At 35.0% G+C, this 12,169-nt stretch overlaps 2 protein-coding genes across 2 annotated transcripts; one reads left to right on the top strand and one right to left on the bottom strand.

Moving 5' to 3' along the window:
• Positions 1-91: 91 nt before the first annotated feature.
• On the bottom strand, positions 92-4,546 carry LOC117626194 (COP1-interacting protein 7). Its single transcript, XM_034357846.1, has 8 exons — positions 4,202-4,546; positions 3,920-4,096; positions 3,689-3,786; positions 3,215-3,264; positions 3,065-3,117; positions 2,808-2,960; positions 774-2,526; positions 92-645 (listed from the first exon to the last, which is right to left on the bottom strand). Exons 1-8 carry the CDS (start codon positions 4,258-4,260, stop codon positions 469-471), a joined length of 2,520 nt encoding a protein of 839 aa, XP_034213737.1. The 5' UTR covers positions 4,261-4,546; the 3' UTR covers positions 92-468.
• Positions 4,547-8,099: 3,553 nt separating this feature from the next.
• LOC117624184 (disease resistance-like protein CSA1) lies at positions 8,100-8,795 on the top strand. Its single transcript, XM_034355327.1, has 2 exons — positions 8,100-8,578; positions 8,678-8,795. Exons 1-2 carry the CDS (start codon positions 8,100-8,102, stop codon positions 8,793-8,795), a joined length of 597 nt encoding a protein of 198 aa, XP_034211218.1.
• The last annotated feature ends 3,374 nt before the right edge of the window (positions 8,796-12,169 follow it).

Genomic DNA, 12,169 nt, shown 5'->3' with positions numbered 1-12,169 from the left:
GCATATTATTGTATTAATTAAACAATACCTGTTTGTATGCCAACTCATAACAACTAGTTAGCATTAAACAAGTTTTTTTTGGGGGGGGATATATTCAAACATGCATATATTCAATTAGAAACCAAGGGGATACAAATTCCTTATCCCAGCTTATGAATGTAAAAATATATAAACGTTGTGCATCCAGGTATGCCAATTGACACACCTCTACTTATTTTCCTGGCAACAAATGGCATCGTTTTGCACTTCAACTCATATAAGACGAATTGCCAATTCAGCGAGGCAGTAAACTGAGAGACAAATAGTAGAAGCATCATGCCAAAGGTATAGTAAAGGGATATTATAACTATGAACAAATCTATATTGGGAGTTTCAATCAAGAATTCATAGGCTCAAACTGGTTGTAGGCCAAATCAGCCCTCATGTGTATAGACTGTACTTGTGGCTGCGGTTGCTTTGTATATCCATTTACAGATGTAGAGTTCTCTTGGTAGATTGAAGTTTGCTCTTGTCACTCTTAATGGAGCCCTTTGCTGTTTTACTCTCTAATGGAACTCTTTTGGGTGCTACCGCTGCAGTTTTCTCAGCAATTCTTTTTTGGCGTTCTATCCGCAGTTCCTCCATCTTTTTCCGAATTTCTTCTTCCTGTGTACAAGCATATTCATCAGGTTCCAACGAAGAAAAATAAATTAATAAAAAAGTATAAAGAAGTTAGACAATGAAAGGTACCAAACAACAACTTCATGATAAACAACTGCATGATCATCATTTACCTTCTCCAATTTGCTCTTTTGTATCATAGGCCTACGCGCAGGAGATGCTTTATTGCTTTTGAAATCAATTCTGTTGTTAAGTGGTTTCCGTACAATGTTAGACCTTGCTTCTTTTCCACCATCTTTTGTTCCAGGGGATTTATTGTTCTTCATACCATTTGAAGCAAGCTTCTTATCCACAACATCAGTTGTCTCAATGCCAGAAGATCTTCTGTTGGCCTCTGGAAATGAAATTTCTGCTCCATAGTCCATACTCCAAGAAATTGCAGTAGACTCCAAGTTTGAAACCCTTTCCAGAATCATTGAAAGGTCATCTGGCTCAGAGGTCTTAGGTGCTCCTTGCTTATCTTGTGCATTATCTATAGTGCCATTTTCCTTCTTGGCAGCTAAACTCAGATTGTTATCCATGTTTATTTCGGTTTTCCATGGAGATTCATACATATCATCAGATGCTGATCTAGTCTGTATAAAGAAAGAATCATCTACACCCATGTCTTTTCTCTCTAATGCGAAAATACAATCACCATCGGAAATTGTCTGCAAAATTGGTATTCTCGAGTTTTCTGTATTTTCTGAGTGATTGACAACAAACCAATCTTCGCTCCTCGAACTCTTGGTTATAGTAGATTCAGCAGCAGAAGCAGAAAATGCACACCTGATGTCAGCTCCTGACTTTTCTGATCTCTGCAAAAATAATATATCCCGATCTTCACAATCCTTTCTCTCCATAACTGAACCAAAACTTTCTTCATTTTGAAAATCTTCCAACTTCACTGTATAATCATTTCTTTCATTCCTCTCCATCACAACCAAAGGATCAACTGCAGCTCCAGCTGTTAGTTTCTTCGGAATTCTCTCCAAATCAAGCCCCAAAGTAGGCCTGCCTGCTAATGAATTTCCACCTTCAGACCTCGCTAGAAAATGTTCATCAGTATTAACTGACAAATCCTCACTACTTGATCCATTCAAAATACAGTGACTCTTGTCCACATTTGACTCATGGGATATCTCCAATACTTCTGCTTTATCAGACTTTTGTTTGAGGGAATTTTCATCATCAAACTCCTCATCTGAAAAAGATTCATCAGAAACTCCACCTTTATTCCCATCTCTCCTCTTGGGTGTGATGTAGTTAATATTTTGAATAACCACTTTTCTAGAGGATTTCTTCCTAAACTTATTTTTAGATGAATTCTCCATATCAGAATGCTTTCTCTCTTGCAGTGTGTCTGAGTCAGAATCACTCGCAGAAGTGGAGTCGCTGGACTCAATTTGTTTGCCTTCCCCTGAATGTTCAGATCTTTTTTTATTGGAGGAGTTCTTCCTCCTTCTTGAAGATGACTTCTGAACCCTATGATAGTTGGGTTCCATACGAAAGCTTGCTTCCTCCATGTTGGGAGGCCACTGCAGGTTCCTTGGATAATGAGGAGGGAAAGACTGCATAGTAGGAAAGGGATATCCATGGTATGGAGGCAACTGGTTTGTATGGCCCAGCGAACTGTAAAAGTATTGAGGAATCTGGTTCGGAAATGGCATTGGCGCTTGAACTTTTTCACCAGTAGGGATACCCGCATTGGGAAGATTTAACATAACATTTTGATTAGTGACATCTGTTTCATTCGTAAGTGTAATTCCAGATGCTCCTGTGAATTGCAAATCTGGTGAAGAGGCCACCATTGCTGCTAGTTCTTCCATAAATAAACCATCTGTGTGCTTTTTCTTGTATACTTCCCTGAAGTTAATGCATGCTTCCCTACCATGTAAACAATACTTGATCTTATGAGACTCCAGCAGGCTCAACATTAAGGAAAAGCAAGATAACCTAAATTTAATTTCTCCATATCAACTGGAAAGTAGACCATGCAAAAGCGACTAGAATAAATAACAGATATTTGTTTGTTGAACCAAAGCATTTGAGTTCTATCTGGTGGCATGTTTTGAAGTGTTAAAACAGATGAATGAAACAGAAACAATCCATAATACAAAATATAATATAAAATAAAATGATCAACCTTACTGGTTACCAGTTCATACCTTAAGCGCGAAGCTCCAAATGCATCTGAAAAAGAAATGAGATCATCTATATTGTGGATTTCAAATCCAGCAACTAGGCCTCGAGCATAAGCCATTGCTTGCTGCTTCCGAAGCAATGCTATCCTTGTTTCCAAAATACGTTGAAGGCGAACCCTATATTACAAAAAATCCTGAATGAATCAATGATAAAGATACTGAATGACACTGCAAGTGAGACTGTATTTCACCAATTGTAGCCATCCAAAAGAAATAATTACTTGGAGTTTTCGTTTTCTGCTACATCCTCTGTTTCTTCAAGTTCGCCTCTTTTCTAGAAAGAAACAATTAAGGAGCTAAAGTAATGAGGTATAATTCTTCAAAATACCTGACTGGTTATGTTAAAACTTGTGAATCTATATGTAAAATACCTTTAAAGAATCAGTTGGCTTCCTTGTACTCCGATCGGCAGAGACAACTCCTGATCAACAAAAGTTAGTTAGAGATCAAAGTACAAAATTCAAGTCCTCCTTTGATCTAAATTAATTGAAATTTTACCCATAATGTAAGAATTTACACTGACAAATAAAGCGTGTCTTAAATTGTATTTCTGCATAATCATTTCATTCAATGGACACATTACTGCATTTTATTACAATAATGGTTTTGTTGGGTAGGCTGATACAAACAAAATGATTTCTCCCCTATCTCAACCTAATAAGCAAATAAAGAAAACAAGTCATGGCTCCTAGAGAAGGATTTTCCTTATTTTAACCCAACATTTTATCAGCAACCAAACGGAGCAGACCTAACAAAACCAATACTTTCAACAAATAGAACAGAACCCAATACACCACCAAAAAGAACGATCTTTCACGTATAAGCCATAAGGAAAACTGAGATACCTTCCTCCAGTTGAACTGAACTCTCAATCTGCAAAATCTCCCTTTCAATACTGACAAACCTCTCCAGAACTGCTGGTGTGCTGACAAAGCGCACAAATCTGCCCCATATAAAAAGAAAAAAGCTTTAACCACAAAAGAAATTGTCTATCTAAATTAGCAAACTATCAATTACACTAGTGGGCGATTTCACAAATTAACAATACAAAAGGCCAAAAGAAGTATGAGAATGACCTTTGAAAGGTGGATTTGGTGAACCAGGGTGCATGAGGTGTGGGTGGGCGAAGAGTAATTGAATAGCCACCTCTAGAAATCTCATCTTTCACAGATTTGAGGTGAGAAACAAAGGGCTGGAACAATCCAGATGCTAGTTTCTCAGATTTGCCTCCATAGAAGATCACCAAGTCACATCTTCACTCATTTATTTATACACAAATAGAAAGACAGAGAATAAGCAAGCAGAGTGAAATTGGACATAGTGGGCAGAGAAAGACAGAAATACAAAATCCATAGTACCTGGTTCGAGTTGGAGTGAGCTGAAACAAAGCATAGTCGAGGCGAGCTCCAGAGTCCATGGCCACGGAAATGGAGAAAGCAGAGGAAACAGAGACAACAAGTGCATATAATGTCAGTATGCAAAGGCAAACACTAGAATGTCATCTTCTTGATTGAACTTGCAGGTCCCATTCCACAGTTGTTCAAGTTGAAATGGAAAAGAAAGAGACAGAGAGAGACAGAGACAGAGAGAGCAACAGGGTAGAGACAGCAAGAAATGATGAAGCTTTTGCACATGCGAATCATAAAGGCGGGCGGGATTATTTTAGAATCATGAACTAATTTGAGATGTTTTGTCATGTGGTACAAGCTACAGCTTTGATGTCAAAATAACATCCATTAGATCCAACTACAACCTGTCCTCAGTTTTGTCTGAAGTCAGTGAAATTGCACCTTTCTATAAATTTATAAAAGATTTGTTAGGGTTCTTTCAAGTAAGAATTAAGCTTAAGATTAATCTTTGCATTCAAAAACATAAGATGCCCTAATATAAACACTTGAGAATTATTTGGCAGGTTTGCACCAAAAATAAAACATTGCTTGGCAGATTGATAAATCCCCAAGTGATAAAAATTTGTCCCTTTTTTTTTTTGGAGGCTAACTTTTAATGGAAGACAGAGAACATCCTTGTAATGGGTCTGGTTGAGCATAAGGCCCTCACTATAGAATTGTTGAACATATGTATTCATGCATGATTTATAATATGGTAGTTTTGAGCCCAAATAACATCCTTGTAAGTCCACTACTTTTTAACTTCTTCTTTTTTTTTTTTTATTTATTAATTTTAATGAAAGAAAGTTTAGGGGAGGGAAAGGCTACCCCCACACTCAGGGTCAGGGCAAACCCCAGACGTTTTTGAATTTACAGAGCAATTTACAGATTACCCGCCATACCACTTTATCTTTTGTTTATGTATTTTCTCTCCTATTTTCCTTCGAAAAATTTCAATCCCTATTTCGAAAGACATCGTGTTGTATTCCAATCCAATAATATATAATGAAATAAAAATACTAATATATAAAGTGAAGAAAACCATGGGAGACAGCTGGGAAAAGTGACATTTAGTTCCTGAGTTATACTATGACTAGTAGCTCAATTGATATTCGTTGTGTAAGTGCAATGGAGGGAAGGGCTTTTTGAATGTATTTATTTTCCTTTTCCTCATTCTTTTCTCGGAGGAGGAAACTTATTGGCAACGAGGAGGATGAGGAAGGATCAACGCCACACATCTGCCGTGTTCGGAGCACCCAAAAACTAAAACGGCTTTGAATTAGAGGAAGAAGAACAGATCAAAGTAAAGATTTAAGATGTAAGTTGGACTTGGAATGCGGCACTCACGTGCCCTCAATCCAACTTCTGAGCCCAAATAAATAGTGCTGGGATTAGCCTAGCCCAATATAGAAAACAATAAATAAAAAACCAAAACCCAAACATGGTTATTTTGACGGAGTCGTTCTATGATAATGATGAGAGCGTCATAGATGTGGATTTTCATATAAGCCACACAATTCATCTGAATAATAACTTTACTTAAATTTAATGAAAAGATCATTTGACTAATATGAAAGTCCACATGAGGAGTTCATGTATGACACCTTCAGTATAAAATTTCAACTAGACATGAAATTCTATAGTGAGGGTGCTATATATGAAAAATTAATTGCTAGCCTAGTTGCAGTGAACTAATTAGTTAGGAGACTAATTGCAGGCCTAGTTGAAGTTTCATGTAAATTAACTTCATGGCAAATATAACACATGCAAAAGGAGGGAGGGGGTATTTGCATGAATTCAATTCAATTCAATTCCATTGAGTAATTGACTGTTACACACTACATACGTATACATACATGTCATAAACGGTACACACAAGGATTTTATCAAGAAATTATATGCGAAATTCCTTCAAATTAATTATTCACAATCTAATATTTGTTGCCAAAAAGATTTCAGAATAATATCACTCAGATCCCAAACACACATGCACAAATTAATTTCCTCGTAGTTTAAATTTGTTCCATTTCCCATTACCATATAGCTTGAATTCATGTTCATGATAACAGCAACCACGCATATTAGATATATATACAATCAATGTTTTTGTGCTTCTCATTGCATACGAGAATATGAGTGGATACCCTTCAAACTTTAAACCGCACAGAAACTGCTCAAATTTGGTTGAGATGGTAGAGCAATTTAGATATTCACATTAGGGTTTATAAGTTTGAGTTCATATGGACAAGCTTTTTTAAGTGGACAAGAAAGAAACATATACTAATTAAAATATTGTCATGCCAACGTAAGACAAAGGGGCTTCTGTACATTCATTTCAAATTGTTTTGTTACCCATTTTCGATAGTGAGTACAAGACACAGAGGTCCCCCACTCCTTGAAGATTACCAAGTCAAAGAGTACTTTGCCTTTTAGTCCAAATTCACGTTCATTTTAATACATCCACGCTTTCATATTATTGGCAGACGTTGACACAATCAAACTAATTTAATTATGATCTTTCCCCGCAACAGAGACACCAAATTCTTACATGCTAAAAAAAAATGATAACAGGTATTGGGGAAAAATCGATGCTCAAATTCCTATATGCTACCAAAAAGTGATAATAGGCATCGAGAAAAAAGGAATGTTCTTTAGGGTTAAAAACCGATGCATTTGTAAGATGATGCTAAAAAGGGATATACATGTTAATATTAGTACTGTTAATCACCTTTAATAATGGATTAGTACTCTAATTCTTATCTAGGCTATAATGGTGATATTATGTTACTAGCTCCAATGCACGCATAGACAATAGTACTAAAGCTTAACGACATCTAAGACCAATTTATTACCCTAGCATAAGCCTTGTGACAGAAAAAAAAAAGAAAAAAAACACCCGACCCTATATAACTTATGCATTTCATATGTCGTTGAAGAAGTTTTCTTGATTAGTGATTTTAAGGCGGGATGACTCGCTTACTATTAAATAATTAGTGATTTCAAAATGTGCACCAATACTCTTTGGTGCTGATGTATTAATGTGGTTCGATTGCATCGATATGACTAATAATCGTAAGTGTAAGGTAAAAAGGTGCTTCCTCCCACGTTTTCTAATTTTGTCTTATTTATTTTTTTCATTAATTTCCATTGAAGAGTAGATTTCCTTGATTACAATTTTTTTTTTTTTTTGAGGTCCTTTCCTATTGAAAAGGGCGATAGCATATTAAACTCACACACACAACACGGATGCTATAACTCGAACCCAAAACCTTGCCTGAATGAGTAAATACTTCAAACCACTACACTAGTGGGTCATTTGCTCCTTGATTACACATGTTTGTTTTCTGATTAGCTATTTAATTTTTCCTTCACTTCTCTTGTTTATTATCTCCAAACTTGCATTAATTTTTCATCAAAACCAAAAGTTCTATCCATGATTTGGTTTTAATTGGCAAAAGTTTCCTGGCCCTTGAAATCATGCAAAAGACCGTGGAGTGACCAAGTAAGCAGATGATGGTTTTGTACATATATAAAAATGTATACGTGTTTGAAGGTTTATACAGTTCCATAAAGCCTAGATAGTCAAAATTTTCAAGGCTCCCGCGCTCTAATTTTCTGTGTCTTGCTTAAATAAATACCGCGCATTTTCTCAAGTCCAATCTGAAGCTTAGAATTCTTCCTTGAATATGGACCCCAAAATCAAATCAAAATCTTTCTCGGACCTCTTTATAAGCGTCTAGCTCTCTCACACCTACAAAAAAAAACATAACCCTTAGAAAATACAAAACAAACACAACAGAAAATTCTTTTTAACCAAAAAGAAAAGTACATAAAATTGTACCGAATTCGTTAGCTTCTCCAAGGAGCCATGCAGCGTTCACCAGCTTTGGTTCGCAAAATTCTTCGCCAAGGAAGCAACCACATCCAAACCGTTAATTCCAGGCCATGTGACGTGTTCATTAACCACCGTGGGATTGACACCAAGAGAACCGTGGCCGGGTTGCTCTTTTACCATTTCTCGCGGCTCAGGCTGCATCCGTTTTTGGACAGCAAGAACATGAAACCTGGGGACAAGCTGTTCGATGAAATCGATGCTGCGATTCGAAAATGCAAGGTGGGGCTTGCCGTGTTTTCGCCTCAGTATTGTGAATCTTACTTTTGTCTTCATGAGTTGGCTCTGTTAATGGAGTCCAAGAAGAGGGTGATACCAGTTTTCTGTAATGTAAAGCCGTCTCAGCTTAGGGTCAGGGACAATGGAACTTGCTCTCCAGTTGAACTTCAAAGGTTCAGTTGGGCGCTTGAAGAAGCCAAGTATACCGTTGGACTTACTTTCGACTCCTCCAAAGGGTAATTAGACTCTCATTTTTGAATAACATCTTATTTTATATCTTTGTTATTGGATCGATCACTAATATTGGTTGTTTTTTTTTTTTGGGTTTTCTTTAGGGATTGGTCGGAGTTCCTGAGAGACGCTTCTGATGCGGTGTTGCAGAACTTGCTGGAGGTAGAAGGAGAAGGAGCATACAAGATTGACCATAAATACGATTTTCAGGATCAATGTTAATACACACACAAAACAATCAATTACTTTACAATCTCACAAAAGAGAAAAAGTAAAAAAAACTCACATTTGTTCTTAATTACTTGGTTTCTTTTACAAATTCATTGATTTTTTTTTTGTATAGGAGACAAAGAATATCTTCAAAGTTTCTAACACGTTTTGTTGATTTCTGTATTTCGTTTGATTAGGATTGAATAAACTGTATACTTCATTTCCATCTTATTGTAACCAAAGATGTAATATTGTACTTGTAACAAATTCTTGCTTCCTTCAAAATAATGTGAAGTTTATTCTTTTATATCTTGTCATCTTTCTCGTGGGAGCCGCAGATCATCATTAACTTGGATTTAATTTGCACCAAATTAAAAGGACCAACAGTTGAGACTGATCTTGTGGTGGGTGCCGTTGTTTTATATAATTATTTTATCAGTGCCATTGGTGTTCCTAATCCCAACAAGTTAAGACCATCATTCATACTAAAATACTTTGATCATAATATTTTAACTTGTTTTGTTTTACACGTAAGAGGGTTGCTTGCTTTAAACATTCGTTTATCTACGGCACACACTCTTTTTCCATGCAGATGCATAATTTATCTTCTTTTTTTTTTACAATATTGGAGAGAGCTACATCATATGCTATCAATGAATGCAATATTGGTGTGAAAATCCTTCAGAAAAAACGGCACGAAAGCAAAATCTTATTAATATGGCTTGCTTTTAATCTTCACCAAAGCAAAATATTATTATTTTTTAATCAAAGAGAAAAGTTGGGGAAATGCAATCTAAACTTAGATACGGAAGAAAGATTACAGAATTTATACTGTGATTGCCAAGAAGAAGGTATTAGCAGAGGAATGGCCGCCCATCCATCATGATTCATCACTATATACTTTTACTAAACCAGGAAGCAACAGAAACCGCAGCACCGCCCACAGGCAGTAGTAATACTAACATAGATTGAGAGAAAGCAAGATCCATGTGCTCATCTCTGTGTGGGAATTCAGAAATTGACCTTGAATTGACCCCTACTGAAAAATTCATCCTCTTCAGCTTTAACCATAAGAAACTTCTCAGCACTTCACTGCCGGACCAATTTATGATTTTTAAAATGGACATGAGGTCTACATATCTACCAAGCAGCACATGTCATATTATTTTATTTCTGTGGGAATTGCTTTTGTTTTTAAAGTAAGAGTACTCAATATATAAAGTATTGGGCTTTGGCTTTTCACATTTATTTTATTTCCTCTTTTACTTGACGGCTTTTTTTTTTTGGTAACTCTTTCACTTGTTGAAGCCATTAAATTAGGGTTTATTTGTGGCTAGAAATTGAGATGAAGAAAAAGAGTAATTGGAAGAATTCAAAGAGTTCATTTCGTGATTCAGTCTTTTACTGTACACATCCGCTTTCCCCGTGTGAATGTTTTTGGACCCTTACTCTCTTTTTTTATTTAAGCTTTTTTATGAATATAATTCACATTAAGACGAACGATAACATACTAAATTTGTAGGCTTGTACGGACCAGTTCCATTTAGATAAGGCTGAAGCCCAACCCGAATTTTAGAAGAGTTGTCGATAGCTAGGTAGCCCAGCTATTCTGGGAAAACAAATACCTAGCCCATTTATTAGCCTTTACAGCCTTATATCACCCCAAGACAAAAAAGAAAGTAAGGAAAAAAAAAAAAAAACTGAAGATTCTCTTCTCCCTTCTGTCATCCCGTGGAGTAATTTTTGGGGTTCCCTTCTGTCATTCCATGACTGTCTTTTTTCTTTTTCTTTTCTATTCTCAACCTCCTTCTTGCACTCTTTATTTTTTCTTGTAATTTATTTCTAAGATTGTTTTATGTATAAGTGGGGAAGTATGCTATTCTTCAGAATATAATTGAAGATGTAGAAGTAAATTATACAAGTTTTTAATATATTATATACAATTTGAGAATTATCATTAAAATTGTTAAAACTTTAAAAGAAATTTACTTTTTGAAAAAATTGGCCTAAGAATTATAAGTTTTCTCACACACACAATACGGTACGGATATCAGGACTTTAATCTCTAATATTTTTTGGAGTAGTATTTGGTCCAATCACTACACTAATAGATCATTTGCACTAAAAAATTTATTTTTAATCTCTCCACAAAAAGTGAATACAAAATTAAGGAGGAATACATCAATATCGTTAATAAAGTAAAAAGGGTCAATACAAAGCATATGTCGACCAAACACCATCAACAAAAGAAAACAGTAAACTACTCTCATCATGGGCATAAGACTACAAAGTCGCACAACCAACCCAAGCAACTTATTTCGAAGTAAAAATTAAAATATTTAATTCCCTTACTTGCCGAGCCTCCATGTCTTAGTTACTTTGTACGTACTATGTATTGATGATGAGTGAGGATCTTTGTGGTGAGTTGTATAATGGTTTTCTCGTTCATGTCATGCTAATGAATGTTTAGCATTTTGTGCAATACTTGGTTTTCTGTACAAAGGTTGAGAGTTTAAAATGAACCATTAATTTGTCATGTTCAATATCAATGTAGCATTTAAAGGAAAGTCATATATATATATATATATATTATGGGAAATGCTAGCAACCTTCTCTCTAACCTTTTTCTTTGGACCTTCTCCTTTTTTTTCATGACATGTGTCATTTTCATTACACTTAAAACAATGTCATTAATGCATTATATTACCCTATAAATGCTAGCAACCTTCTCTCTAAGCTAATTTTTGCTTCCCAAATTTACCCTATTCAATTAAATTTTTTTTAAAAAAAAAAACAACTCTCTTACCATCTTAATAAAAAGTTTTTTTTTTTTAATTTATAACGTAAGTTATTTTTTTGAAAGAGAATGTCTGCTTTCCTCTCTTTTTTAACACAAAAGAAATTTCAATTTTTTATTTTATATATAAAAAAGACGTCATTCACATTTGTAAGCACCCCAATGGTACAGAGTTTACAGACAAACTTTTTTTTTTTTATTTTATAAAGGAAATTGCTTGATTGCATTTTTTTTATACTACTAAATAAACCAAAATATCCTCTAACAACATAGGCTTGAGATAAAATATATAGAAGGAAAATCATCAAAATCGAATTCAATATGAAAATAAATTACAATTTAGATTAACAAAATAAAAACAAAAGAGTGGTTTGCATTTTATTATACAAACGGCTATAATATGTTGCTCTACTCTATTTTTAATGGTCATGAAGACAAACATTTATAACAACCCAAGGCAAAAGGCTTAGAGGAGAGCCAAAACCTGTACAAAAAAGAAGCAAAGACCCAAAAATAACTGACGTTAAATTTTTAATTTTTAATTTTTTTAATTTTTTATTAAGATGGTAAGAAAGTTGTCAAAAAAAAA

The sequence above is a fragment of the Prunus dulcis genome, chromosome 4 (assembly GCF_902201215.1).
Source record: "Prunus dulcis chromosome 4, ALMONDv2, whole genome shotgun sequence".
NCBI classification, from domain to species: Eukaryota; Viridiplantae; Streptophyta; class Magnoliopsida; order Rosales; family Rosaceae; genus Prunus; species Prunus dulcis.
Note: the sequence above shows the minus strand (reverse complement) of the source record. Positions and strands in the feature narration are given on the sequence as shown.

What these genes read in the sequence shown, in the direction of transcription:
- LOC117626194 (XM_034357846.1), bottom strand. Translation starts at nt 4,260, where the DNA reads ATGGACTCTGGAGCTCGCCTCGACTATGCTTTGTTTCAGCTCACTCCA. An exon ending in CTCACTCCAACTCGAACCAG is followed by an intron (nt 4,097 to 4,201) that starts GTACTATGGATT and finishes AAATGAGTGAAG; the next exon opens with ATGTGACTTGGTGATCTTCT. An exon ending in GCAGAAAACGAAAACTCCAA is followed by an intron (nt 2,961 to 3,064) that starts GTAATTATTTCT and finishes TTTGTAATATAG; the next exon opens with GGTTCGCCTTCAACGTATTT.
- LOC117624184 (XM_034355327.1), top strand. Translation starts at nt 8,100, where the DNA reads ATGCAGCGTTCACCAGCTTTGGTTCGCAAAATTCTTCGCCAAGGAAGC. An exon ending in ACTTTCGACTCCTCCAAAGG is followed by an intron (nt 8,579 to 8,677) that starts GTAATTAGACTC and finishes GGTTTTCTTTAG; the next exon opens with GGATTGGTCGGAGTTCCTGA.